General features: G+C 43.5%; 1 protein-coding gene across 3 annotated transcripts in view; it reads left to right on the forward strand.

Moving 5' to 3' along the window:
- LOC138569156 (glucagon receptor-like) overlaps positions 1–25,417 on the forward strand; it is a 698,697-nt gene that overhangs the window by 482,923 nt on the left and 190,357 nt on the right. For all 3 annotated transcript variants that reach the window (XM_069646870.1, XM_069646869.1, XM_069646871.1), the window contains one exon: positions 21,168–22,070. In XM_069646870.1, the coding sequence (XP_069502971.1) occupies positions 21,993–22,070 (78 nt within the window). In that variant the 5' untranslated portion in view covers positions 21,168–21,992. The remainder of the gene's footprint in view (positions 1–21,167; positions 22,071–25,417) is intronic.

A 25,417-nucleotide genomic window follows, 5' to 3' on the forward strand; every position in this document is an offset into this window, starting at 1 on the left:
ATTCAGAGGGATCAACCTGGTCCTTCTCAGATAAGCACCAATTTCAGCCAATTTCAGCCAAGTAAAGGTTAAATAAAGCAGGGACTAAAATATACCCCTGGTTTAGACCTCATGCCGTGGGTATTGATTTGGATAAATGCCCTTTCCGATTTTGTCTCACCTGCATGGAGGTTTCATAGTACAATCCCTTGATTAAGACAAGTAAATGGGGCGGGCACCCCCATCTTTCCAATTTCGGCCACATTTTAGCACAATCAACTGAATCAAAAGCTGATTTAAAATCAACAAATTCCAGATATATAGGTTGACCCAGGACCTTTACATGTTGTTTTAATAAATCAAGGGTAGGCAAATTAATGCAAGGGCCTAGACCCGCCACAAATCGTGACTGAAAGACGTCAAATATCCACTTGTCCCTTATCCAATCTAGAAGATGACTCAAAATCAGTGCAGCAAAGATTTTATGAACTTATAAAAAAAATATTAAGTCTAAAGGGAAAATAAATGAACTATACAAGAATCCATTGAACACTTCCACTCCACTTAGGCTGAAGAGACAATTAATTGGAAATAAACCAAAAGAAGAACACACAACATTTTATGTTGCCTATAATAATAACGTTGCACACATTCTTGTATGCTGTTTTTCACTTACTTACTGCAATCTTACCTAGCTTTAGTAAGACGGCAAGTTGAGTTTTTACATTTTTTGGAAATCCTAAAAACAGTCCTCTTGTTTTCAGGATCATTATTGTAATCATTTTACAATTTCTATTATAAAAAGTATGATTGTTATAAATAGCAAAAAGAATTATGTGTTAAATAAAAAAAAAGGGAATTTGCCAAGTTATAAGATATACACTGCCAGCAAGAAGATCTATGCGTTTATGTGGAATACTTCTTGTAACCTCATTTTGTACAATGATTTGTCTTTTCTTCCTTATTATTATGGCATTTAATCAAACAATACCCAATAATGCAGAACATGTGTTGAGCAATGAGACATCTATTTGTATCCCCAATTAAAGCACAAGTGATATTGTCCCCGATATTTCCAAGCCAATTATCTGACTTAAGAGAGATGCTGAAGAAGATTGTGGGGATATAAATACATACCTTGATAAGTCAGCCCATTTAAAGAATAAACTTTGGTATCAGCACATGAAAGAGGTGGGGAGGAGAACGTCAGATGAGAGCTGCTATGTGTGTTCTCTGAACCCTTATGCCATGAGCACAGCCAGAACATTTATTGCAAGAGAAATACCTGTACATGACGCTGAGTGTCTCAGTCATCTAGCAGTGTACACAACAAGAGGAATATCTGAAAGAAGATGGGCAACCCTACAATGGTGGTAAAAAAGACAACATTTCCATATGAAGATGAATACATAAAACACACAAAATGTTCACCTACTCAATCAGTGGTATGACTGGAGACCAAATACGGATTGTTGAACAAAAGAGAATGGATTGTGCAGACACATGGGAAACGCCATGATTGCAGGATGCTGGGAAAGACCTTAGTTGTTAGTATATGGACAAGTAGCAACCAGCAAAGGATGGGAAGATGGAATGCTAGCATTCAGTCCACATTTATTGATGACAGCACCAGTACACATAGTGCAAATAGTGAATGATATATGCCTGAAAGAAAGGGGCCAAGTATTCGAAATTATTAACACAGGTTGAAAATGATGAAAGACCTGTATCCATACTGCCAAAGAAGAATGTCACATTGTGCTTTATGAGCAAGGGTTTGATCAAAGTTGGAGAAAATACAGGATTGCAAGCAAATAATTGATGTACCAGGAATTAATGGAGGAATGACTGTGCTAAGGGACTACTATTGGGCCTGTGGATCCAAAGCCTATATGCAGCTGGCTAAAAATTGGGGAGCAATATGCTTTATGGTGATCATACATGTTCCTGCATGGGTGATTCTCAAAGTGATCCCCATATTGAAGATTTCCCAAAAATGAATCCACATCAAAGAAAGAACAGGTCGCATAACCTCATCCGACTGAAGAGAGAGAATTATTTCTCAGCAAAATCAATAGAAGCCTATCATGACATTCCAGCAGAGCATACATTGTGCAGGAGAACAACAGTGATATTTACAGCCATATTCATTCCAGGAATTCAGACTGCAGTAAACGCCAAATGGTTACAGATAACCAGATAGGAGCTGTTACAAACAAAAAACATGACAATGAAAGGATTCGATGTGATTAGAGAAGGATTGAGGACCATCAGACTTATGACCCTCCAGAACAGGTATGTCCTGGACTTGACTACAGCAACAGAAGGTGGCATGTGTGTCAAAATCGTGCCTTGTTGCTGTACATACACACCTGCCCACAATGGAGAAAATTGAACCCTGAGAGAGGCAATACTATGCTGTCAACTCTGCACACGAAAAGGGAGGAAGAGGTAGATGAGACCGAAGATGTTGACTGCTTGTCATCCTTGTTCCCTTGACCGGTTCTCATCCCTGTTCCCTTGACCGGTTCTCATCCCTGTTCTCATGGGTTTCAACCTGGCTAGCGAATGCCTTCAAGCTACTTGGAGCAATACTAGTGTTAGTATTGCTAGGATTCTACCGTATAAGAATAAACATGGGACAGTGCAAGAAGACAGCAAAGAAAGCTATTGGGATGAAAATGATGATCAATGTGAATCCTGTGAGCAATGAGCACCTGCAGACTGAAAGGACCACCCGTGAGTACCTGAAAAGAAGTCCACTGGCACCCCAGGAACAAAGTTTTACTACCTCAAGGATCACAAGAACTATGTGGGACGTTGGGCATTTTGTCAACCGACTGGGGAATGTTGTCATATGACCTAGAGCGTGTATGAGCACATAAAGAATGCAGGTGACCTGAGGGGGGTGACGAAGATATGGATTTCAAAGAAACCGAAGTGTGAAGAAAAGGTGAACATGATTGAGCCGGTTGTCAAGGACTCGACCAGCGGAGGAAATGTAGAGAGGCAAATGTACACGTCATATCTAGTGCCCTTCCCTCATCTCCATCATATTGGAAGAACAATGAATAGGCAGTGTTCATGATACCAGGTATCATTCCAATACTGTATTGGAGAGACGTTAAGCACTTAGACAACCGTATTGAATGGACCCTCACACTGACATGGTAGAAAGATGTCTGCATACACTTGAACACAGAACACCTATAAGTGAAATCTAATAAGTGCAAAGTGATGTCATGAAGAGAAGATACAAGGGCACACTGAAATGATATCTAAATACTTAAAGAATGATGAAGTGACTAAGGTAACAAAGTAAACATTCATGCAAATATGAAGAAATTATATGAACTGAGAAGATAAGTGATAAACTGAGAAGATAAGTGAGAAGAGATGCAGTAGATGTACATACGCAGAAACATAAGGTAGATGAGACATATAGAAGCTTGCTGCAGTAGAAAATAAAACAAGAGTAAAGCGGCCATGATGAAAAGATGGATGCCGGTTTCGTATAATAGTAAGCTATGTAATGGTTTATGGATAAGCCACCCTCAACACGGTGAGTGCCTTCCCTCCCCACTCATGTGGTTATGCAACAAACAGTTTAACATGTTATTCTTTTTAGCCCTATCTCAGACACATATCATGCCCCTTGGATCCCTCTCCACTGAGCTAACAATAAGCCAAGTATACAGGAAATATATAGATATTTATTTGAATTAACAGTAAAACAAATTAGCATGAAAATATCAAACACACCACTTTATCCGTGGCACAACACAATCAACTTCTGGCAGCATAAATAAATCACAAAAGTGTTAAAAAGATCACAAACCCAATTCTTACTTTCTGCAAATTTCACTTCACAAAATAAATACAATGATCAATAACAAAGGCTCTTATTTAATGTTGTGCAATTTTGATTTGCTGCAGGCTTAAAAGGGTAGCAGTAGGATTTCAAGACTGGTAATTATGATTTTGCCCACACCTTTGTTTAAAGTAAACTCAGGGTGATTTAGCTGTTTGTTCTTTAGACCTCCCGCCCTTACTTTGGTCTATGTTGGGAAGTCAGACAGAAGAATTGGAATGCTTTGGGGAATTTTGGATTTCAGGCCCCTCCTTACTGAAAGGACTGTGTCGGGGTCAGCTGGACAACAAGGATTACCCAATTAATGTATAGGCTATAGTTTTCAGCACACACTGGGAAGTGAGGTTTGTTAATTTCGAATTTTTTTTTTTTTTCATCCTGTAGTGGTCTGCCAAATGGGGAATTAATTAAATTAATATTTTTGGTTACAGATCTACACAGTTCCCCCCCACCTCCACCTACTATCAAATGAAAGGATTCAAGGCACGCAGACTCCCCCACCTTTTGGTTTCCCAGGGCTCAGTTCTACTTACATAGCAAGCCTCTGTTGAAGGTTCACGAAAGCCAGCTGCATCTCAGGACACTCTGTAAAGATAGGGCAGGGGTCTGGTCACTCCACTCTCAAAGATGGCCTCCTGATCTCCACCATAGATCCCAGTCAGCTTTGAGGCCTTCCTAGAGGTAGACAGCGCCACCCATATGCCCTATCAGCAATCTCCTCTGGTGTCTCCTCACAGCTGCCAGATGGTAAGTTTCAGCAGCCTTCTTGATGGTCTGTCCCTTGTCTGTCTGTTCCTGGTTTTCTCCTTTTTCTGTGTCCCCAGTCCTAGTGCAGTTCACCTTATATAGCAGCGATGACACCACTCATTTTACAATCTTGGGTAAGTACGCTGCAATAATCCCTGCCACTAGGATTGGACAGTTACCCTTCTCTCTCCGCCCAAACCCAGCCTCCAAGTCAGGATTGGTTTAGGGGTCTGGAGTGACATATGGCAATACCCATTTGTCACCATCCTTTGTTCTCCTTTCAACTTTTTGGCAAAAACTAGTTATGTATCACAACTTCATAATTTTACTAGCAACTGCCAAACTAAACCTATTTTCTGTTTTAGCTAATCATGGGGAATTAGATAAGCCGACCTCCAAATCTGTATCATGTAGCACGGCCATATGACACCTTTCTGCTGTTTCCATAAAAAGCACAACAGTTATGAATATGTAAGTTATTAGAATTATTGTGTAAAAAGATATTCCTAAATCTAAGTCCCTATTGGTAACTATTTCACCCTGTGTAGATCCTACCTACTACGTAGTCCAACCAGCTCTAGTGTTTGCTGGTGTGACGCCAACAATTGAGGTGTAGAGGCCCTCATCCTTTCCTCACTCACTACTTTCCTAAGTCTAAAAAGTCAAGTGCGTGTACTTATTGGTGGTCGGTTCATATCTTTAATCTTACCGCCTCCAATATGTGTGTCTTATTATTACTGCTTAATCGACCTATAGGTCGAGTAATGATTAAAATCAGTATACATCTAATATTTCAATCTATTTTTCTATTAGATTGAGTTGGAAATGATGATTTCTAAGTCGAGCCCTTTCATCAAAGTATGGTGGGTCTCGGAGTTTGGGTCATCAGCCCAAAACTTCTTATAATGGTCAACCGGTTTCAGCAGTTCTAATAATTGGCCGCTTTATTCAGGACAAGTAATGCTAATACGGCACTCTGTGTAAAAAGTATCATTTCTTTTCATGTCTCCACTTCATGGGTGCTTGGAGGATATCTTCGGGTTTCCAACGGGCATGCTGGTTTGCTTCCCAGGCCCTGTGGGGTTAAAAAATCAGTCTTTGAGTGCTGCTATAGGCTTGTATTTAGTACAGGAAATAGAGAGGGATGGGTGTCCACGTTTGTCTTGATAGTTTCTCCCTTACCTGTGTTCACCTGTGACTCCCTATTTATTCATCTGTCAAGAGTATTCTTGTTGTTGCTCTATCCTGATCTTATGTATCCTCTATGCTTTTTGCTGCAGTTGCGTCATTCTCTCTCGAGTGGTATCTGGGGGTAGATAGATTGTGCATTACTCTCATAATCCCTACCCTTAGTGCAATCTATCTTCAAAGATGGCTCATAACTTATAGGAAAGCCTACATTACCTGTTGCTTGTGAGGGTTCTCTTTGTAGTCCACGCTTCTATGCTGGAGTGTTCCAGGCTTATAAGTGCTTGGGTCCCTGGATATCCTATAAGAGAAACCCTAATGCGTCAGTTCTCTGAATTGAGGCTGGGCTGTCAATGTTGTTCTGGCTTATTCCAAAAGATTCCCTTCCTGTTACATTAAAGCGTCCACACATGTATAATACACAGTCACGCTGTGTTAAAAAGCAACTATCCACCTGCAGGCTTTTTCTCCTGCTTAATCTGCACTAACTGCAGTAATTTGCCACGAGGCTACCCCTCTCCAAAATGGCCGCCGCCATCACTGCCTAAGCCACCTTTGCTGGAAGTCCACACCCCACAGCAGCATCGTTCCGGATTGGCTAGCAGCCACTACTTTTCGTCCAATCACGAGCCGGCAGGCTCGAGCCGGCAATCCCACTAAGGCAACACACGAAGGCTACTGCCTGTCGGGAGCCTGTCTGGAGCTGGATGGGCTCTGGGCGTTCCGGTCAATCCTCGGTAAGGTCTGTCCTCTGACCCCCTTTACCTTCATCTATACACCCTATAAATTGGAAGTTATATTGTCTAATGTTCTTCATTTGCACCATGGTTCCCTCAGTTGCTTCCACGCCTTTGTCCCAATGCCATCTTCCACTCCTGAACTGTACTCTGCAATTGAATGACTCACTGAGACTCGTGTGACCTATCAGTGTCGGTTGCACCTAGACTTATATGCCGTGCCCCGAACAGTTACCTTTAGCCTGTATCTGCTACTAAAACTGTACATGCTTGACTTTGTGATACTGTGATATCATTATATATTGTGATATTTTAAAGCTAGTGCTGTGCTTTCCTAGCCACTGCGATACTTCACTCTAGGCGCTGTGCATGCTTGACATCTTGACACTCCTAAACCTGCACTGTAACTTCTTAGCCATTGTGATACTCCTATTCTAGGCACTAGGTAAATTTAGGTACTTTGCTTCATAGCCACGGCGCACTCAATTCTAGGCGCTATGCTCATCACTTATTATGAGAATCTCAATCCTAAGTGTGGTGGTCCTAGCCACTGTGATACTACAATTCTAGTTGCTGTGCCCCCGACCACTGTGATATGCTTATTCTAGGCGCTGTGCTTCTAGCTAATGTGACACTCCTAAGCTGTGCCAGATCATCTCACCTACCACAGGCTACATCCTCCCTGCATAACCCTGTAAACTATTTCCCACCAAACTAAGTACTAGCTACGCACAATGTCCAGCCTACTTAGCTTCTATTGCATCATGGCTATTGCTACACTTCCAGTTACTAGCAAGCAGGGCAGCTACACAGAGACCCCACTATACTCACCTGCACCTCTATCACATATATCGCCAGATATTATTACTAATACTCATGCCTACACTGACTCTATACACCAAGCTCTGTTAGAACCACTAGCTTACACTTCCAAGCCTAGCTCCACTCACGATAGAAATAGTAAACTACGTGCCAGACTTAACAAACTCCATGAGACACCCAGACGACTCCTCCTTACTACAAAATCTGAAATGAAACATCAAATTGGCAATACAGGCTACGCCTCCAACCACACCCTAGCTTCATCGCTTACCCAAATATCTGTGTCCAAGACAAAATCCAGTGTGAAAAACACTCCTAATCCTACACATACTAAAGAGGAAACTAAGGATCACTCCTATAAAGGAGCACTCCTCAATGCCAGGTCACTAGTTGCACATGCCCTTGAGATAGCTGATCTAATCACTGAGAATAATCTGGACTTCATTGCCATAACTGAAACCTGGCTACACCAGGCAGCAGGCCCCTCACTCATGTTAGCCATACCTGACGGCTACACTATATGCAGACAAGACCGAGAGGGCTCCCGCGGAGGCGGAATTGCCATTATCTCTAAATCAAGCCTCTCACTAAGACTAGCCCCTGCACAAACGCTACAATCCTGTGAAGCCCTCACTGCTAAACTCCTTATAAATAATAATCAATCCCTAACCATTCACCTAATCTATAGACCTCCAGGTCCACTTGGGACCTTTGAAGAGGATCTACACAAACTTCTAACCCTCAATGCTAAAACTACTTCTCAACTGCTGGTATTAGGGGATTTCAACTTAGGATTTAATGACAAAACAGATGCGCATGCCGCGACTATTGCCCACGCTATTAACTCCCTACGCTTCTCCCAAAAAGTCAACAACCCTACCCACACGAAAGGTAGAATATTAGACTGGGTCGCTGACTCTAACTGTACTGCAGTTATCTCATCTATCTCGGCATTATCATGGTCTGACCACTCATTAGTGTCCTTTGACCTCCTAACCTCCCAACCATCCTCTACAGTCGTCCCCAGGGCACTCTCATGCCCTACAAGAAACAAAAAGAATATGACAATGTAAAATGTCATACCCGCTATTCTTCCAACTTTAAACGCCTTGCCTGACAATTCAGACCCCGGCACATTAGTTCATGAGTATAACAAAATCATGACTGATACTTTGGACAAAATTGCCCCACTCAAAATGCGCACAAGCAAACCTAAAGCCCATCTAAATAAATGGTTTACGCCGGAACTCAAGGCTTTACGTCTCACCAAGAGAAAATATGAATCCAACTGGAAAATACGTGCAACTGCTGAGAACAAGGCCAACCTAATATCTATCTCCCGTCAAAACAAAAATGCAGTTTGTCTGGCTAAGAGAAATTCATATAACGATCGTATCGCTAACTCTAAATCAAGTGTGAAGGAACTCTTTTCCATCCTAAAGGAACTTGAGTCACCTATTGCCAAACCAGACACTTGCACTAAAGATCAGACCTGGTGTTCTGACATCCAATATGCTCTAACTAATAAAATTACTACCCTCCAAAATAAAATTCAACTGAAAAAAGACTCGCTTAAACTACCTACCCTGTCACCACCTAAGGCTACCCTCATGCCTCAACCTACCAAATTTTCCTTCACCAAAACATCCACACTTGAGATTGAAAAAATCATCCTCACCCTCAAACCATCTAATTGCAAAGGTGACATCTGCCCAGCACAGCTAATAAAAGACGCTGCCAGAGACTTATCACCATTTATCTCCAAACTTGTCAATGCATCCTTCTCCACAGGCATCATCCCAGCTAACCTAAAACAATCCTGGGTGCTCCCGTTGCTTAAAAAGCAAACTTTAGATCCTCTCATCCCTACCAATTACCGCCCAATCACCACAGTTCCGTTTCTGCTGAAGATCCTGGACAAAGTGGCCTACATACAGATTCAAAACTACCTCGAACTGCACAAACTACTAGGATCTAGACAATCTGGCTTCCGCCCATTACACGGGACGGAAACAGCCCTGATTGACTTAAAGGCCCAAATAGACGAACTGAGAGATCAGGGTAAAACAGCCCTCCTCCTCCTACTAGATCTCTCAGCTGCGTTCGATCTTGTGGACCACAAAGTCCTCTGTAAACACCTGGACGTTGCCGCTCACTTCTCCACCCAAGCTATCAGCTGGATAGAATCCTTTCTGAGTGAGAGAACTATGAGAGTCTTTTCCCCATCGGCAGCAGCTGACCCTATACCCATTACTTGTGGAGTCCCTCAGGGATCCTGCGTCTCTCCGACCCTTTACAATATATTCACCAAACCTCTGTTCGATGATTTGGACAATCTCGGTATCACCTACACTAACTATGCGGATGATACACAGATTCTCTTCCCACTTTCTGGGGATCATAGCGAGGATGGGGAGTTGGTGAATAGAGTGTATCTCATCATTCAGGCATGGATGGCTACTCACGGTCTTTGCCTGAATGATGATAAGACAGAGTTGATCATTCTGGGCACACAAGCCAATATTAACAAATTGGGCCCGGATTACTCAGCCTTCAGCATAGACGGAAATGTCATCAAAGTCTCGAGGGAAGTAAAAACACTTGGTTTTTATCTCGACTCTACCCTGTCCTTCACCAAACAGGTAAACTCCCTAGCCTCCACCACTGCTTACACCTGTAAATTGATTAGAGCAGGCAAGCCCTTCCTGTCCAATACCAGCTGCCTAATCTTGGCTAGAGCCTTAATTCTTTCCCGACTTGACTACTGTAATGCCCTATACAGTAGTGCTAATAAAGCCAATACCCAAAGACTTCAAACTCTACAAAATAATGCTCTTAGAGCTGCATTAGGAATAAAAAAGAGGGAGCATATCTCCTCGACTAGGCGGCAACATAAATGGCTCTCCACTGAGAACAAAATCCAGCTAAAAATGATCTCACTAACCCATAAGGCCTTAAATAATGCTGCTCCTAGCTACCTGATGGACAAAATAAAAAGAAAAACCTCTAACAGACCCATGAGACTCGCCAACTCCAATTGTTTGGCAGTACCCAGATTCAGACTTGCCAAAATTGGTGGCGTCAGCTTCCCTGTGAAAGCTGCTAACCTGTGGAACGCCCTGCCACCTAACCTAAGAGCTGACCAACCCTTCCCTCACTTCAGAAGGAACCTTATCAAACACATTATCGCCAACAACGACCTGACACCTGAACACTCACAAGTGTAGTCCTACCTAATGCACCCTGACGTGACATTAACCCTTATGTTTATTACTGCCAATCCTGTATATTGTTAACTGTACATTCATGTAAATACGGCAATTGTTTATTTGTACATTCTAGTAATTTGTGTAATATTGTGTAATACTGTAAATTCATTTATACAACATTGTAACATTGTAAGCTTCGCATATACTTGTTGCTGCGCCCGGTAACCTAAGGGTCTGGTGCGCAATATAAATAAATAAACAAACAAACAAACAAACCTGATGTAGTGCGTAACCTTTCATTGTAATCAGCTCGGGTTGAATCTTATTTTTGTACCCTTAGTCCCTGTGACCAGAGTGTAAGGACTATGTAACTATTTTGCAAGGTGTCACGCTGGATCATCTTACCTACTCGACGCCATTCCTCGTATTTCCTCCTGTGATTTCTGTGTTGATCGGTCGCGGGGGCCATCTTGTTTCACAGCCGTATTTGCATGAAACTGATGTGTCACGTGACCCAATGGCTCTGTGATGCATGTACTCTCAAGTATTTTTGCTTATTTAGGAGCTGCAGAGTTCCCTAATTACTATAATGGCAACCAAGGCGAAAGTGCCGCCTTTCTACCATAAGTCACTGCTAATTTATAAATGTTGTAATTACGGAATCTCCCAGAGGATCATGGGAGTTGTGGTGTCCACAGCGGGACTGGGTTCTCGTTCCGTGTTGCCTGTATGCCCCGGATCCTAACTTATTACGGAGCTATAATGTGCTCTAATCACTGTCCATGCCCCAAAAGGCAAAGAAAAGCGGGGAGCAATAGCGCCATACGGATTTTACATATAGAGGCTACAACGACTCTTGGGGAATCTTGGGAGTTCTAGTTCCAAGAGACGGGGATGTGTACTGGTCTCGTTAGTTTGTGGTTATGTGGAGGCCGGAGGCCGGAGTGATGTTCCATGGTCAGGATGCACCTAATCAAAAGTCCAGGGGCACCCTCAATGTGTCGTGGAACTATATATCCTATATATTCTATATAGTTCTTGTCAGTGCTAGTACACATGACGTGTAATGCGAGGTGAGTCCACTCAGGTAGCTGGTTGCCACAATCAATCCTTTTAGTGGAACCTTTCTCACAATTCACAGACTTCTTTTTGCAAAATGAGGTTTGTAAAATGCGATCCTATACTAAAGATACCACAGCGGTTCTAATATATTTGGAGAACCTCACCCTGGATAATCTAGACACCTTTATTGTAACTATGGACATAGAATCCTTGTACTCTAGGATTCCACAAGGCGAGACCCTGAACAGTTATAGAAAAAGTTCTACAGGCAAAAACAGGATCTCTAGACATGCCCATCTCCCTCATTGTGCAACTGGCAGAGATCGCATTAATGAAAAACTACTTCCTTAAAGAGGAGAGCTACTATGAACAAATTGCCGGGGCAGCAATGGGCGCAACATTTGCTCCAACATTGGTGAACTTATATGTCGCCGACTTCGAAGGAAAATACATCTACCCTGAGACCAACTCATACTCAAAGAACATTTTGAGTTGGCGTTGATACATCAATGGCATCCTTATGCTCTTTGAGGGAGATTAAGCAATATTAGGAAACTTCATCAGATGGGTGAACAAGCTGAATCCATTCCTGAGGTTTTCCCATGAGGCAAGCAAAACCGAAGCCACCTTTCTTGACTTAAAAATCACCAGGACAGGGCACACTTTTGAAACAACGGTGTTCCAAAAGGCGACAGACAGACACTCTCTCTTAGAATATAGCAACTTCCACCAAAGGTCCCTCAAAGAGAACCTCCCCTTTGGACAGTTCCTTTGGTTCAGAAGAAACTACACAACCAGAACCGAATATGACAAACATGCGGAAAGACTACCAGCTAACCTGAAGGAAAGAAACTATCCCAATAAGATCATCAAACAAGCACGAAAGAGGGCAAGAAACGTACCAAGGGAAGTTACATTCACACAACATGGGAAGAAAGAGAGAGGAGATTACTGTTATGCTCACCTGGTATCCACAGCGACGCCACCCAGCTGTGGGGACTCTGGTGCCCTTCTCAGCCGCTCCCAGGTATAATCAGCAGAGAAGTTCTGCCTGGAAAACAGGTGGGCAATGTTCAAGACTGGGCAACTGGGGTAAGAGCCTCCCAACACCCCGAATGCCCGCAGCCCCTCCCCGGACCTTTCCTCACCTTGTTATAGGTTTTGGCATGCTCTCCGTCCTGCCTTCTTGGCAGGGGCGCGTTGTCCTTTGTGGGAGAGTGCGATCTAGTTACTTCACTGATGCAAGCCCTTTAGAGTCTTTCAGGTAGGTCTTATTACTGTTATACGTATGCCTTTCTTGGATTTAAATAATGTCTTTCTCTCTCCTTAGATGCGCGGAAGTTCGCTTTGGAACGTTGGCTGAATTGGGACTCGCCGACAGGTGATGGTGTCTTGAGAGCGCCTTGATGCGGTAAGTAGGCGCTATGCGCAGCGCTATGATGCCTTGCCTTTCCTAACCTGCTGTTTTTTGTTCATAGGTTGCGGTGCTCACCTGGAGCAAGAAGTCCCAAGGCGATGCTAGTCGATGGGCGACTCGTGAGGTAAGCTGCCGTCACAATTGCAAAATGTCTAATGTCCTTTTCTCTCCTTTTGCAGATTCAACGATCCGGGCGGCTCGGTGTACCTTGGATGATGGTTGCAGGAGGGGAGGGCAGCTTGCGGTGGAATCACAGGTAAGCTGCTGCTTTTCACAATGTCCTTTTGTTTTTCAGATGCTGTTCTTCCGAGGTTTGCATATGCAGCTGAACACGATGAGCGTCACGTTGCTGGATTGCAAAGTAACGCGAAGCATGTGCTGGAGTCCGGCCGTGGCTTATATAGCTTGCAGGCATCCCAGGTGTCTCTGGGCCTGCCACACCCAAAATGCTAGACCGCATGGTTCAGTTCAAGAACTGAGCCATGTGGAAGCATCCATGTTGTTGCGCAATGCCCTTATGAGCCCAAATTACTGCTTTGGCACATGAGCCTGGCGCCAAAGGCGCCAGGTCTGACTCCAAGAGAGTCTGGGGGAAAATGTCAAGGCCCTTGAGGGCCGGATGGGACTAGAAGCAGTCCACCTGGTCTGGCAATCCTGGCCTAGGGCAGGGGTCGTGACAATGACGTCATTACAGCTGTTTTCAGTCACTCACCAGTGATAAATCGCCTTAAGAAAGAAAGAAAAAAGGCTTGGCATATACTGAATGCAGAAGATAACCTATCCACGCCCCTTTTCGCAATTAAAAGGAGAAAGAATTTAAGGGACAATTTGGTACACACATACAAAGAAGCAAAGAAACCAACAGAGATGTCCACTCTCTGGAACACATCAACGTCATTACGGCATGCAACCTAACTGCTCGGTATGCCAATTCACTAAACATACGACTGCTCTCTTGACATAGGCTGGAAATATCCATGGGGACAGAGGACTTTTACTAATTGCAACACTACTAATGTGGTGTATCTCATCCAATGCCCATGCAACAAGAGATACATTGGAATGGCGACAAGGGCCATAAAAACCCAGATATGCGAACACAGATCCAATATCAGGACCAAAAGACGCACAGCCCCACTTGTGGAACACTACATGATGAAGGGACACTAAAGAAAACGAAATGACATGCACAATACTAGAGAAAGTGATGATACCAAGAAGAGGTGGGAACATAGCTGTGCTCCTATTGAGAAGAGAACAGATGTGGATTTTTAGACTCCAGAGCCATAGGATTGGCCTGAATGAGGACATTTGCTGGCAAGCATTAGCAGTGCAGTGAACCTAACATCCTAGGAGGTGAGCACGGATGGGGCACCATATACCACCATGGTGTCAAATTAATCCAATAAGATTCGACCACTAAAGGGATCCATTGTGGCAACCAGCTACCTGAGTGGACTTGCCTCACATAGCATGTCATGTGTACTAGCACTGAGAAGAACTAAATAGAATATATAGCCCCATGACACATTGAGGGTGCCCCTGGACTTTTGAGTAGGTGCATCCTGACCGTTGAACATCACTCCGACCTCCACATAACCACAAACTAATGAGACCAGTACACAGCCCTATCTCTTAGAACTACAACTCCCAAGATTCCCCAACAGCCATTGTAGCCTCTATATATAAAATCCGTATGGCGCTATTGCTCCCCGCTTTTCTTTGCCTATTGGGGCATGGACAGTGATTAGAGCACATTAAAGCTCCGTAAGAAGTTAGGATCAGGGTTATACAGGCAACATAGAACAAAACCCAGTGCCGCTGTAGACACTACAACTCCCATGATCCTCTGGGAGATTCCGTAATTACAACATTTATAAATTAGCGGTGACTTATGGTAGAAAGGCGTCACTTTCGTCTTGGTTACCTTTATAGTAATTAGGGAACTCTGCAGCTCCTGAATAAGCAAAAAAACTTGGGAGTACGTGCATCACGGAGCCACTGTGTCACGTAACCGCATCAGTTTCGTGCAAATACGGCTGTGAAACAAGATGGCGGCCACGACCGATCAACACAGAAATCACAGGAGGAAATACGAGGAACAGCGTCGAGTAGGTAAGATGATCCAGCGTGACGCCTTGCAAAATACTTACATAGTCCTTACACTCTGGTCACAGGGACTAAGGGTACACAAATAAGATTTAACCCGAGCTGATTTCAATGAAAGGTTATGCACTACATCAGGTGCTTTTGACGAAAGAACACTGTACCCCACATTTTAACATGGCGTGACTGTGTATTATACATGTGTGGACGCTTTAATGTAACAGGAAGGGAATCTTTTGGAATAAGCCAGAACAACATTGACAGCCCAGCCTCAATTCAGAGAACTGACGCATTAGGGTTCCTGTTATAGGATATCCAGGGACCCAAGCACTTAGAAGCCTGGAACACTCCATCATAGAAGCGCAGACTACAAAGAGAACCCTCACAAGCAACAGGTAATGTAGGCTTTCCTATAACCTATGAGCAATCTTTGAAGATAGATTGCACTAAGGGTAGGGATTATGAGAGTAATGCACAATCTATCTAGCCCTAAATACCACTCGAGAGAGAATGACTCAACTGCAGCAAAAAGCATAGAGGATACATAAGATCAGGATCAAGCAAGGACAAGAATACCCTTGACAGATGAATAAATAGGGAGTCACAGGTGAACACAGGTTAGGTAGAAACTACCAAGACAAACATGGGCTCCCATCCCTCTCTTTTCCCTGTACTAAATACAAGCCTATAGCAGCACTCAAAGACTGATGATGCCCCATCTGTCCATTTTTTAACCCCACAGGGCCCGGGAAGAAAACCAGCATGCCCGTAGGAAACCCAAAGATATCCTCCAAGCACCCATGAAGTGGAGACCTGAAAAGAAATGATACTTTTTACTCAGAATGCCGTATTAGCATTACTTGTCCTGAAGAAAGCAGCCAATTATTAGAACTGCTGAAACCGGTTGACTATTATAAGAAGTTTTGGGGCTGATGACCCAAACTCCGTGACCCACCATACTTTGATGAAAGGGCTTGACTTAGAAATCATCATTTCCAACTTAATATAATAGAAAAATAGATTGAAATATTAGATGTATACTGATTTTAACCATTACACGACCTATAGGTCGATTAAGCAGTATTAATAAAACACATATATTGGAGGCGGTAAGATTAAAGATATTAACCGACCACCAATAAGTGCGCACTTGACTTTTAGACTTTCAGAAAGTAGTGAGTGAGGAAAGGGTGAGGACATCTACACCTCGATTGTAGGCATCACACCAGCGAACACTAGGGCTGGTTGGACTACGTAGTAGGTAGTATCTACACAGGGCGAAACAGTTACCAATATGGACTTAGATTTAGGAATAACTTTTGTGCTTTTTATGGAAACAGCAGAAAGGTGTCATATGGCCGTGCTATATGATACAGATTTGGAGGTCGGCTTATCTAATTCCCCATGATTAGCTAAAACAGAAAATAGGTTTAGTTTGACAGTTGCTAGTAAAATTATGAAGTTGTGATCCATAACTAGTTTTTGCCAAAAAGTTGAAAAGACAACAAAGGATGGTGACAAATGGGTATTGCCATGTGTCACTCGAGACCCCTAAACCAATCCTGACTTGGAGGCTGAGTTTGGGCAGAGAGAGAAGGGTAACTGTCAAATTCTAGTGGCAGGGATTATTGCAGGGTACTTACACAAGATTGTAAAATTAGTGGTGTCATCTCTGCTATTTAAGGGGTACTGCACAAGGACAGGGGACACAGAGAAAGGAGAAAAACAGGAACAGACAGACAAGAGAAAGAACATCAGGAAGGCTGCTGAAACTTACCATCTGACAGCTGTGAGGAGACACCAGAGGAGTTCGCTGATAGGGCATATGGGTGGAGCTGTCTATCTCTAGGAAGGCCTCAAAGCTGACTGGGTTCTATGGTGGAGAGCAGGAGGCCATCTTTGAGAGTGGAGTGACCAGACCCCTGCCCTATCTTTCCAGAGTGTCCTGAGATGCAGCTGACTTTCCTGAACCTTAAAGCTTATAAACCAGTTCATTATCACTGTTAATGACCAACCTCAAGTTAATTTAAGCACCTTGGAGATGGGCATCAGTTGGCAAAGGGCCACTACAACAAGTGATAATCATCTCTCACAAGATCTGTAAGTTTATTGGTGCACTGCAGTAATAGTTCTATAGGTATTGGAGTTGTTCTAAAGTAAAAAAAAAAGTTAGTTTAATAGCGGGTAAATAATGGACAAAAAAGTCTTAGTAAATTAAATGTGTTTTGTAGTATTTGCATAAAAAGTTTGTCTTGGTATGGTACACATTTAAATTATAAGGTTGGTGGAACCGTAAAGGTTTTAACATGAGCATGCATTGGTTGTAATGTAAAAGAACATTTTCTCTATATGAAAGTGAAAGCATTGTTCCATGTTTTAGCTTTCACTTTGGTGCATTCATTTGGATGTTGCTTCTCGCGTTGAATGTGCATCGAAAAAAGATGCAGAGAGGGATTGTTTGTTGAAAGAAACTGTGCTGGGAGATTGATTTTCTATTTCTTGAATGCAACAAATGTTCTCTGCAGTTTCACTGTCGGCTTCTGAAATCAGTGATTGGATTGCAGTCAATTACAGTATTATTGACTGCATTCTGAGAATTTTGATTGGTTCAGAGGAGGTCAACACTGATTTCCCCTGTGTTAATTACACTTATCCCCAAGTAGAGTCCGAGAAGTAGTGCTGATTATATGATCTTCGAGGTTCATGCACAACTTTAAAAACTATGATGGCTTGCGGTACTGGAGGTGCACTTAAACATATCAGAATTACAAAATTAGCATATTTAATGCCCTTTCTTATGCATGTACTATTGAAGGCTAAGGTCAGCTCTAATTAACGCTTATTTATTAAATTTAAATAAAGTAAACTTTTTGTTATCCAGCCCACTTGGTGAATCAAAGGTGCTGGATAACAGGATATTTGCATTCCGGATGGCAGAGAATGGCGCACACAGTCTGGATAACAAAGCTTCCTGGACTTCTGCTTTATTTACTGGCGATATGCCATCTCGAATTCCCTGTGAGCGGGACTTTCGATGTCCAATCACCCAGCGTGCCGCAACACCAGACAAGCAACACATAACTCGCACCAACAGCACACGAGGACTGACATCGATCTGATATTCAAACCCAAGCCCAGCACACAGTGAAAACCGAACTGAAGCTGCCAACAAGGCATCACCTTTCTCAATGTCCAACTCCCTCTTCACCCAATTAACCCCGCCCGCCTTCTTGTTTGCAGATTCGCCTGAGCGCCTGGGGACAAAGTCCGCTGGTGACGGTGCGCGGGACTAATACCTTTAACATTAACATGCCACTGTTACCGGCCAGGACAGGTCCCGGTTAATCAAGCATTCTGGATAATAAAGCACTGGATAACAACGCTCATTCTGCAGCTAGTTATTGTAGCTATGTGGGTGACTCATTTGAGATTGTTGGACTGGATAACGTTGTGCTCACTGTGTACCATATCCTTAAACAGTGCCTGCACCCTGTCACAAATTACAGCAAGCATGTTACAATATTTTTTTCTACAGAGTATCACCAACTTACCGGGCTCGGCACTTCCAAGGTGAATTGCTACCATTTTATGACACTGCTGTCTGGCATTATTCAATTTATTTATTTATTTATTTATTTATTTATTTATATTGCGCCGGTAGCTCGCAAGCTTCGGGGCGCAGGAACAGGCACACGAGAAACAAGTGACGGGTAACTAACACAAAACACAAGACAGATATATATAGGATATCGGACTGGGCCAGAAAGATTTATATGTTTTACTTAAAGATGTAAGTTTTCAATTGTTTTCGAAAGCGTTGATAGTTGGTTTCCATCCTTATCTGGCCCGGAAGATTGTTCCAAAGGCCTGCTACTTTGACAGGGAAGGATTTGCCTGCTCCGTTTTTGCAATTGCAACAGGTGTTTGTTATTTTATGGCAGGGGGGACTGTTTACAGACACATATTATAAATCCGCCTGCAGACACTCGTTGTCCTGGAAAGATCATATGTATCTTTAAACGGTGTGTGCAACCTGCCATAAATGGAAGAAAACATATTACACTTGAATCATTTCTAAACGCACACAGCCGTTTTTGTCCTTAGAATTGAATGCTCTCAAAGAAAACATGTTACAATTGATTATTGCTAGCAGGGCAATTAAGTTTTCAGATTCTCAGCTGGGGCATAAAATGGAAGCCTTCACCTTGGGGATACGGAGCACACAAAGTTGGTGAGGCTCCATAGGAAAAGTAATTATATCATATTTTCTGTAATTTGCGACAGGGTGCAGAGACTCTTCACAAAGTGAGGAACACCCCAGGTAGGCTACCCACTCTATATGGTAAAAACACTGTGCCACCCTAGTGTATTTTGGAAGTCATCGGCTCAGTTATGGAGCACGTTAGCACAAGAGATTTCTTGGCGTTGTCCAAGGAAGGCTAGTGAGGCGTGATGGCTCACCACAAGGAGCGGAAGCTTTCTTGTCCACAACAGCAGAACATCTTTATGCTCACAAATATATTAGCAGCCTTCTCAATTGCAAACTATTTGCTTCACAGGGACTGTCTTCCCAAAAACAAAACATGATGCCTTGCTATCAGCGGGACCGGCCAGGGAGGAGGAGCACAGTCTAATGTGAAAGCTTCACATCATGACAATTCAATAGTATGCCTCACTGTCCATCCTCATAGGTTTTGCAGTGAAAGGTTTCTATGAGAGGTCTGGTCTGCATAATATATTAGTACCCTCCGAGGGACAATCAGATTGTGACATGAAATCTGATTGGCCCTCGCCAGGGCTCTACTCGACCGGGAATCCCTCTCTGGCGTTCCTTTCCTTTGTCCCCAGTGGGGGAGTGGGGGTGGCATCCCCTCAACCAAAGAGGACGCTCGGAACAGAGCAATCTCCGCTCGGAGCCACCACACGGCTGGAGGCTGCTATCATCCCCTGACGGGGATTCAGGTAATTGTTTTTTCCCAGTCCCCCCCCCACAATCCAAAGAATCCCCTCCCCCCCTTTCCAACCTCACTTACCTGCTTTTTGGTCCTTTTTCAGGAGCGAACGCGCTGGGGTGTCCGCTCCCAATCCATGACAGGCCCTCATAGAAAGGAAGGGGGACTACGTGTAGTCTCTTCTCTCCTTTCCATGGTGGCCATTTTTTTGTTTACATTTTTACTATTTTTTGAATGGCCACCATGGAAAGGGAAAACAGACTCCGTTTTCCCTTCCCCGGCTGCTATAGTTTTTAACTTTTTATTTCTGTTACAAAACGCAAGAGCGTTTTGGAACATCAAAACATTGTTCTTAGTACCCCGGTCTTGCGGGCTGGGGTACTAACAGCAATAAGCCCCTTGACACAGGGTCATTACCGAGTCAGGTAAAGCCCCGGGGCCTTCATTAAGGAACTATGGGCCCCGGGGCTTTACCTGACTCAGTAATGCCCGCGCATCTCGGGGCTTATTGCTTAAGTAAATTAAGTGTTCACTTCAGACATCTATGCTCAACCTGAAGGATTTAGATTCCAATCCCAGCCTGACAAACTCAGCCCTTTACTTTATTGTTCCGAGGAGTCAAAAGTGAGATGCACCAAATCTGATAATATAATACCTACTGTTAGAGTGCTAAAGAAAGTGTCATCAGTTCTTAAGTATCTGGCATGAGGCCCTATATATCTAGGTAATATAAAGATGCCCAATACAACCCAGTTATGTTGTCTTCGGCCGACCATTAGGTGCTTCTGCTTAGTAAAACTTGGGTTGCCTCAATATCAATCAGAAATATGAGGTCTGTGTATGTTGGTGATAGGTAGCACTTGTACATAATTGCTTAAAGCAAAATATAATATGGCTTTGGTGGGGGTGGGAATTAACAGAAGGCCAGATCATGATTTTCTCTCCCACCAAAAACAAGTGACATTTGTGAATTGTTGATGTTGTGGATATTGAGGCCTCTCGTCTGTTTATTTTTTTTTTTTCCTGGTCATTATGCTGCGAAAAATAAAATATAGCCATTTGTGTTTTTTCTTCCAGATTGCCACACTATTGATGCGGCTGTGAGACACACTCTGATCATGGCATGGATCTCCATCACACATACCAAATGACAATTGCGTGGATTTTCACAAAAGTTGAATACTTCCCACAACGTGGTCCCCTTCCTCAGAAACCAACTGTCACCAGTGTCGGCATTAGCTGACAAAGGCTTGATTCTTCATCGCAAGTGTCAGTCGATTAAAGATGGATTAATCTCATGCACCGGTGGATGGCACTTTAGCTCTTTCAACAAAGATAAATTGGCCTCGACTCAGATCCTAGATCCCAGATCCTGACTTGCAATTCCTGATGCCAAATGCTCAGCCTTCTGCTTTTGTATCGTAGCATCAAGTGATAGGAGTTTAGTTCTTGATCTCTGGCACTGCAAGACATGGCTTGACACATTGAGACACAACCTGATCACTATTTGGATTTCCCACTACCTAAACAAATTGGCCATATCGGCCCGGTCAATATTGAACAGAATGATATGGCTGTCCATCTTAGATGCTCCAGGATGTCGCTTTACTTGCCCTATGGAAACTGCAGGCAGTGGCTTGACACTACATTCCGCACACATCACAACATCGCTTGGCTCTCCATCTTAGATTCTGCCAATCTGTGGCCTTGGTCTCCTTTACAGACCGTAGCAACATAAGAGTGGTTCTAATTCTGCCAGCCTAGACACACGTTGTGATTGTCTTCCTCTATCTTGCTTTACTCTGCTTTTTTAATTTTTTTATTATCCATCTCACTGGTATGATACTGCACCTGCTGGAACCTGTTTTTCACCATAGGCCTCAATGCTCACTTTGAGAAATCATGAGGAATGTGCACATTGGCTTCTGCAGTTTGAGGATCCTCCAATTTGCCTGGATCTGCGTGTACTTCTCCATCCAGGTAGGAGCATGCAAACCCTGTCCTCCTCAAATGCAGCATGACACAATCTAGCGTTTGACCCATTATGTGTTATTTATTCTCTGATACTGCATGACTCCCATGAGCTGGATGTATCACAGTACCCAAAGTAGCCAAGCGTATCAGGTGGAGCAAACAGGCTCTTAACAAGTGGCCTTGCGTAGCAGTCATCAATTTCATCAACTGCAACCAGCTGATGTTTGACCCTTAAAGGGTAATCCCTAATCAAAATCCGTGGAATAACCTGCAAGGTAATGATAAAGCACCACCTCCCCAACTGAGAGAGCCTGCAGCTCGCTTTAAGCGAACCTCCAGCTACAGTGTAGAAAAAGCTGCATTTAAGCAAAAACCTTTCCATTCATTAGATCCAGGTTGCATTGTAAAAATTTCTTCGGAGATATAATGTTTCAAACCAGTGACTTCCCAACCAGGGACTGAAACAGAGAACAGAAATGGGCCTCATTACGAGGCTGGCGGTAACCCGAGGTGGTAATCCGATAAGGCTAGTGGGAACAGAAAGTGGTGCAGCAGGGAAGGAGGTAGTGGAAACATCTGTCAGTCATGGGCTGCCAAGAGATGGTGACAGGAAGAAAAAAGTTGAAGTGATAGGTGTGAACAACTGAGAAAGAGACAAGGCTAGAGAGGCTTGTGCGACAGCGAAGACGGCAGCTCCAAGGGGTGGAGGAGAGGGTTCAGCAGGAGGAGCAGGTAAAATGCTTGTGTGAGAAAGATGCGTGGATGCAAGCCTTAAGAGTTGTAACAGAGAAAGAGGGTTTAATGGGAAAGCTGGAGAAGGTCAAGGAGTGAAGAAGGGTAAGGATGACCAGGGCCTAGCCAGCAAGAATACAAAGGTTCCTGCCAGTCATACTGGCCTTCTGAAGTGCCAATCAGCGGCAGGAGAAAAGAGAGGTGGGTCAACGAGGTACTGTCAGCTCATAAAGGTAAAGCAGCAGTAGTTGAGGGTATGCTCAGCCCACTGTACAGGCCCTTCTCTAGCTCTACTTGCTGGCTATGGCCAATGGCTCATCTGCTCCGCAGACCTCATACAAAACGGTCAAGGAGTTGGAGACCCTAGAAAGTCTAAACCAATATCCATCAATTTAACAGGGACCAGGTACCTTTTAAGCCCACATGCCAAAGAAAAGGAAGGTTCTAATGACTTTGGCATTAGCTCCAAGGGCCTGAAGGCCAGGCTACCTGCACATGGAAGACAAGCCAGATATTCTCAGCGACCATACTAGCCATTGTCATTATTTATAATGGGAGTTCCCAGTTTCATTTTTTCGTTGGCCCATTAAATGTATATAACCCCGAAATAAAAATATTGAACAGTATGTGATCTTGATGTCCTTCTTGATCTCGGGTGTCTGACCTGAAATTTGGTGTCAGAAGTAGAAATGAAAAGGTTTAGACTGGTTAGCCAATCCAGAAGCCACCACCAACCCCATCCACCACCCTAACACAACCCAATATTAACCCATATTGGAAATCAGGTTGTCTACCAGTCTGGATACTAGCCTATCCACAACCATTACCAAGACCAGGAAAAGGGTCACAATCAGTTACTGTCCCCTTTCTGGGGCCAACCTGTTAGTACTACTATTTCAGCCTTGCACTGATCCATTCCAACTTTAAACTTCAGCCAGGCCTTTGACTATACATTCACATCACTGCGAATACAAGTGTTTTCGACAAGGTGCAGGTTGTTTACCTTTTCTGGGAACACCAGATCTGCCTAGACAGTGGTCTCCAATCCACCGTTCATGCTTCCGTAGTCGAATATGACTCGGACAGGCTGATTTTGGAATCCTCAGCAGTTTCCACACTGACCAGATCTTAAGGGCATGTACCCAACCTTCCACTCTGACAGGATCATCCAGGGCCTCCTTCAGATTAGAGGTGAGGGATACACTGAATCATATAGTTACTGACAATGAGGACACATACGACCTCAAGACTCTACGGTCTGGGAAACCAAATTGGAGTGAAAACAACTAGGTCCTCAAATCCCATTTGAAAGTCAGAAGGCAACACCAAATGCAACTATGCTCACCCATCATCCATAGTGCCCTGTTGTATATCGCCACAGTGGAAAGATAACAAAAGGAACAATAGGTGTTTGTATCAATCAAAATCTTAGGAATGCTTACATTGGCTGGGCTCATTGGTGGCTCTCCTCTGAAATATGATAAACAGGGCTACAGGATCACTAGTTTCTCCTCTTCAGAAGTACGTTGAAGAGAAGACTTGTTTTTTTATAACTTCAAGATAATAGTAGAGGCTGCCCAACTGGCCCACTATCTTGCCCTCCTACTCAAGGGAAAACTATATGTGGCATACCAGGTCCTTAATGGCAAACGAGAACTGAATATGACACCTTTACACAAGGAATTCTTAAGAGGTTTGGAGGGGACTTTGAGCACCACTGTCAAGCTCTAATATATGTCAACCTTTAACCACAAGGGAGTCCCCAACAGATACCTGATCATGTTCCTTAATGAGAAGTAGATGGAGCGAAGAGAGCAGAGGAAATAAAGGACAAACTGACCCTGGAGCAGTTCAGAGTCTCCCTGCCAACCTTGCAATAGAGGTACATAAGACAGTTTCAGTTGCCAACTCTAGAGCTGGCCCAACAAACGTACACTGAGTTCAGCAAGCACAACAGTGGGCACTCACTGTGACAGAAACACCATCCTGCACTCCAGGACCAGTACTCCTCATAAAACACATCAGTCCTAAATGAGAATCACAGCCCTCACTTGAGAGCAAGCTGAAGACCCTGACCCTGCTAATTGAGACAGTTAAATCAGGAAATGGCAGCGACACTCCAATACTTGCCCTTGAGAGCGTGCTCGTTAAGTCTGGAAGCAGTAGAGAGCTTTGAAAAGTAAGAACAGTCACACAAAAGCAGATCTAAATCCGCTGTTGTACCTATGGACTGTAAAGATATCTAGCCTCCTTATCTTGTCCCACCTTATCACCTGCAGAACCAATGGACATTAGCTATTGTGTCCCAAAAGACACAGGCTTCACTGATGAAATTGTGAGGCTGGAATTGGAATACCAGAGGTGTGGAAACTGCTGAGGATGCCAAAATGAACCTGTCTGAGTCACATTCGAATCCGGAAGCGTGAACGGTAGATTCAGACCACTGTCCAGGCAGATCTGGTGTTCCCGGAAAAGGTAAACAACCTGCACCTCGTCGAAATCACTTGTATTCGCAGTGATATGAATCTATAGTCAAAGGCATGGCTGAAGTTTAAAGTTGGAACCGATCAGGACAAGGCTGAAATAATAGTACTACCAGGTTTGCTGAAAGAAATTAACCT

This window comes from Ambystoma mexicanum, chromosome 2q (assembly GCF_040938575.1).
Source record: "Ambystoma mexicanum isolate Mex_15411 chromosome 2q, UKY_AmexF1_1, whole genome shotgun sequence".
NCBI lineage: Eukaryota > Metazoa > Chordata > Amphibia > Caudata > Ambystomatidae > Ambystoma > Ambystoma mexicanum.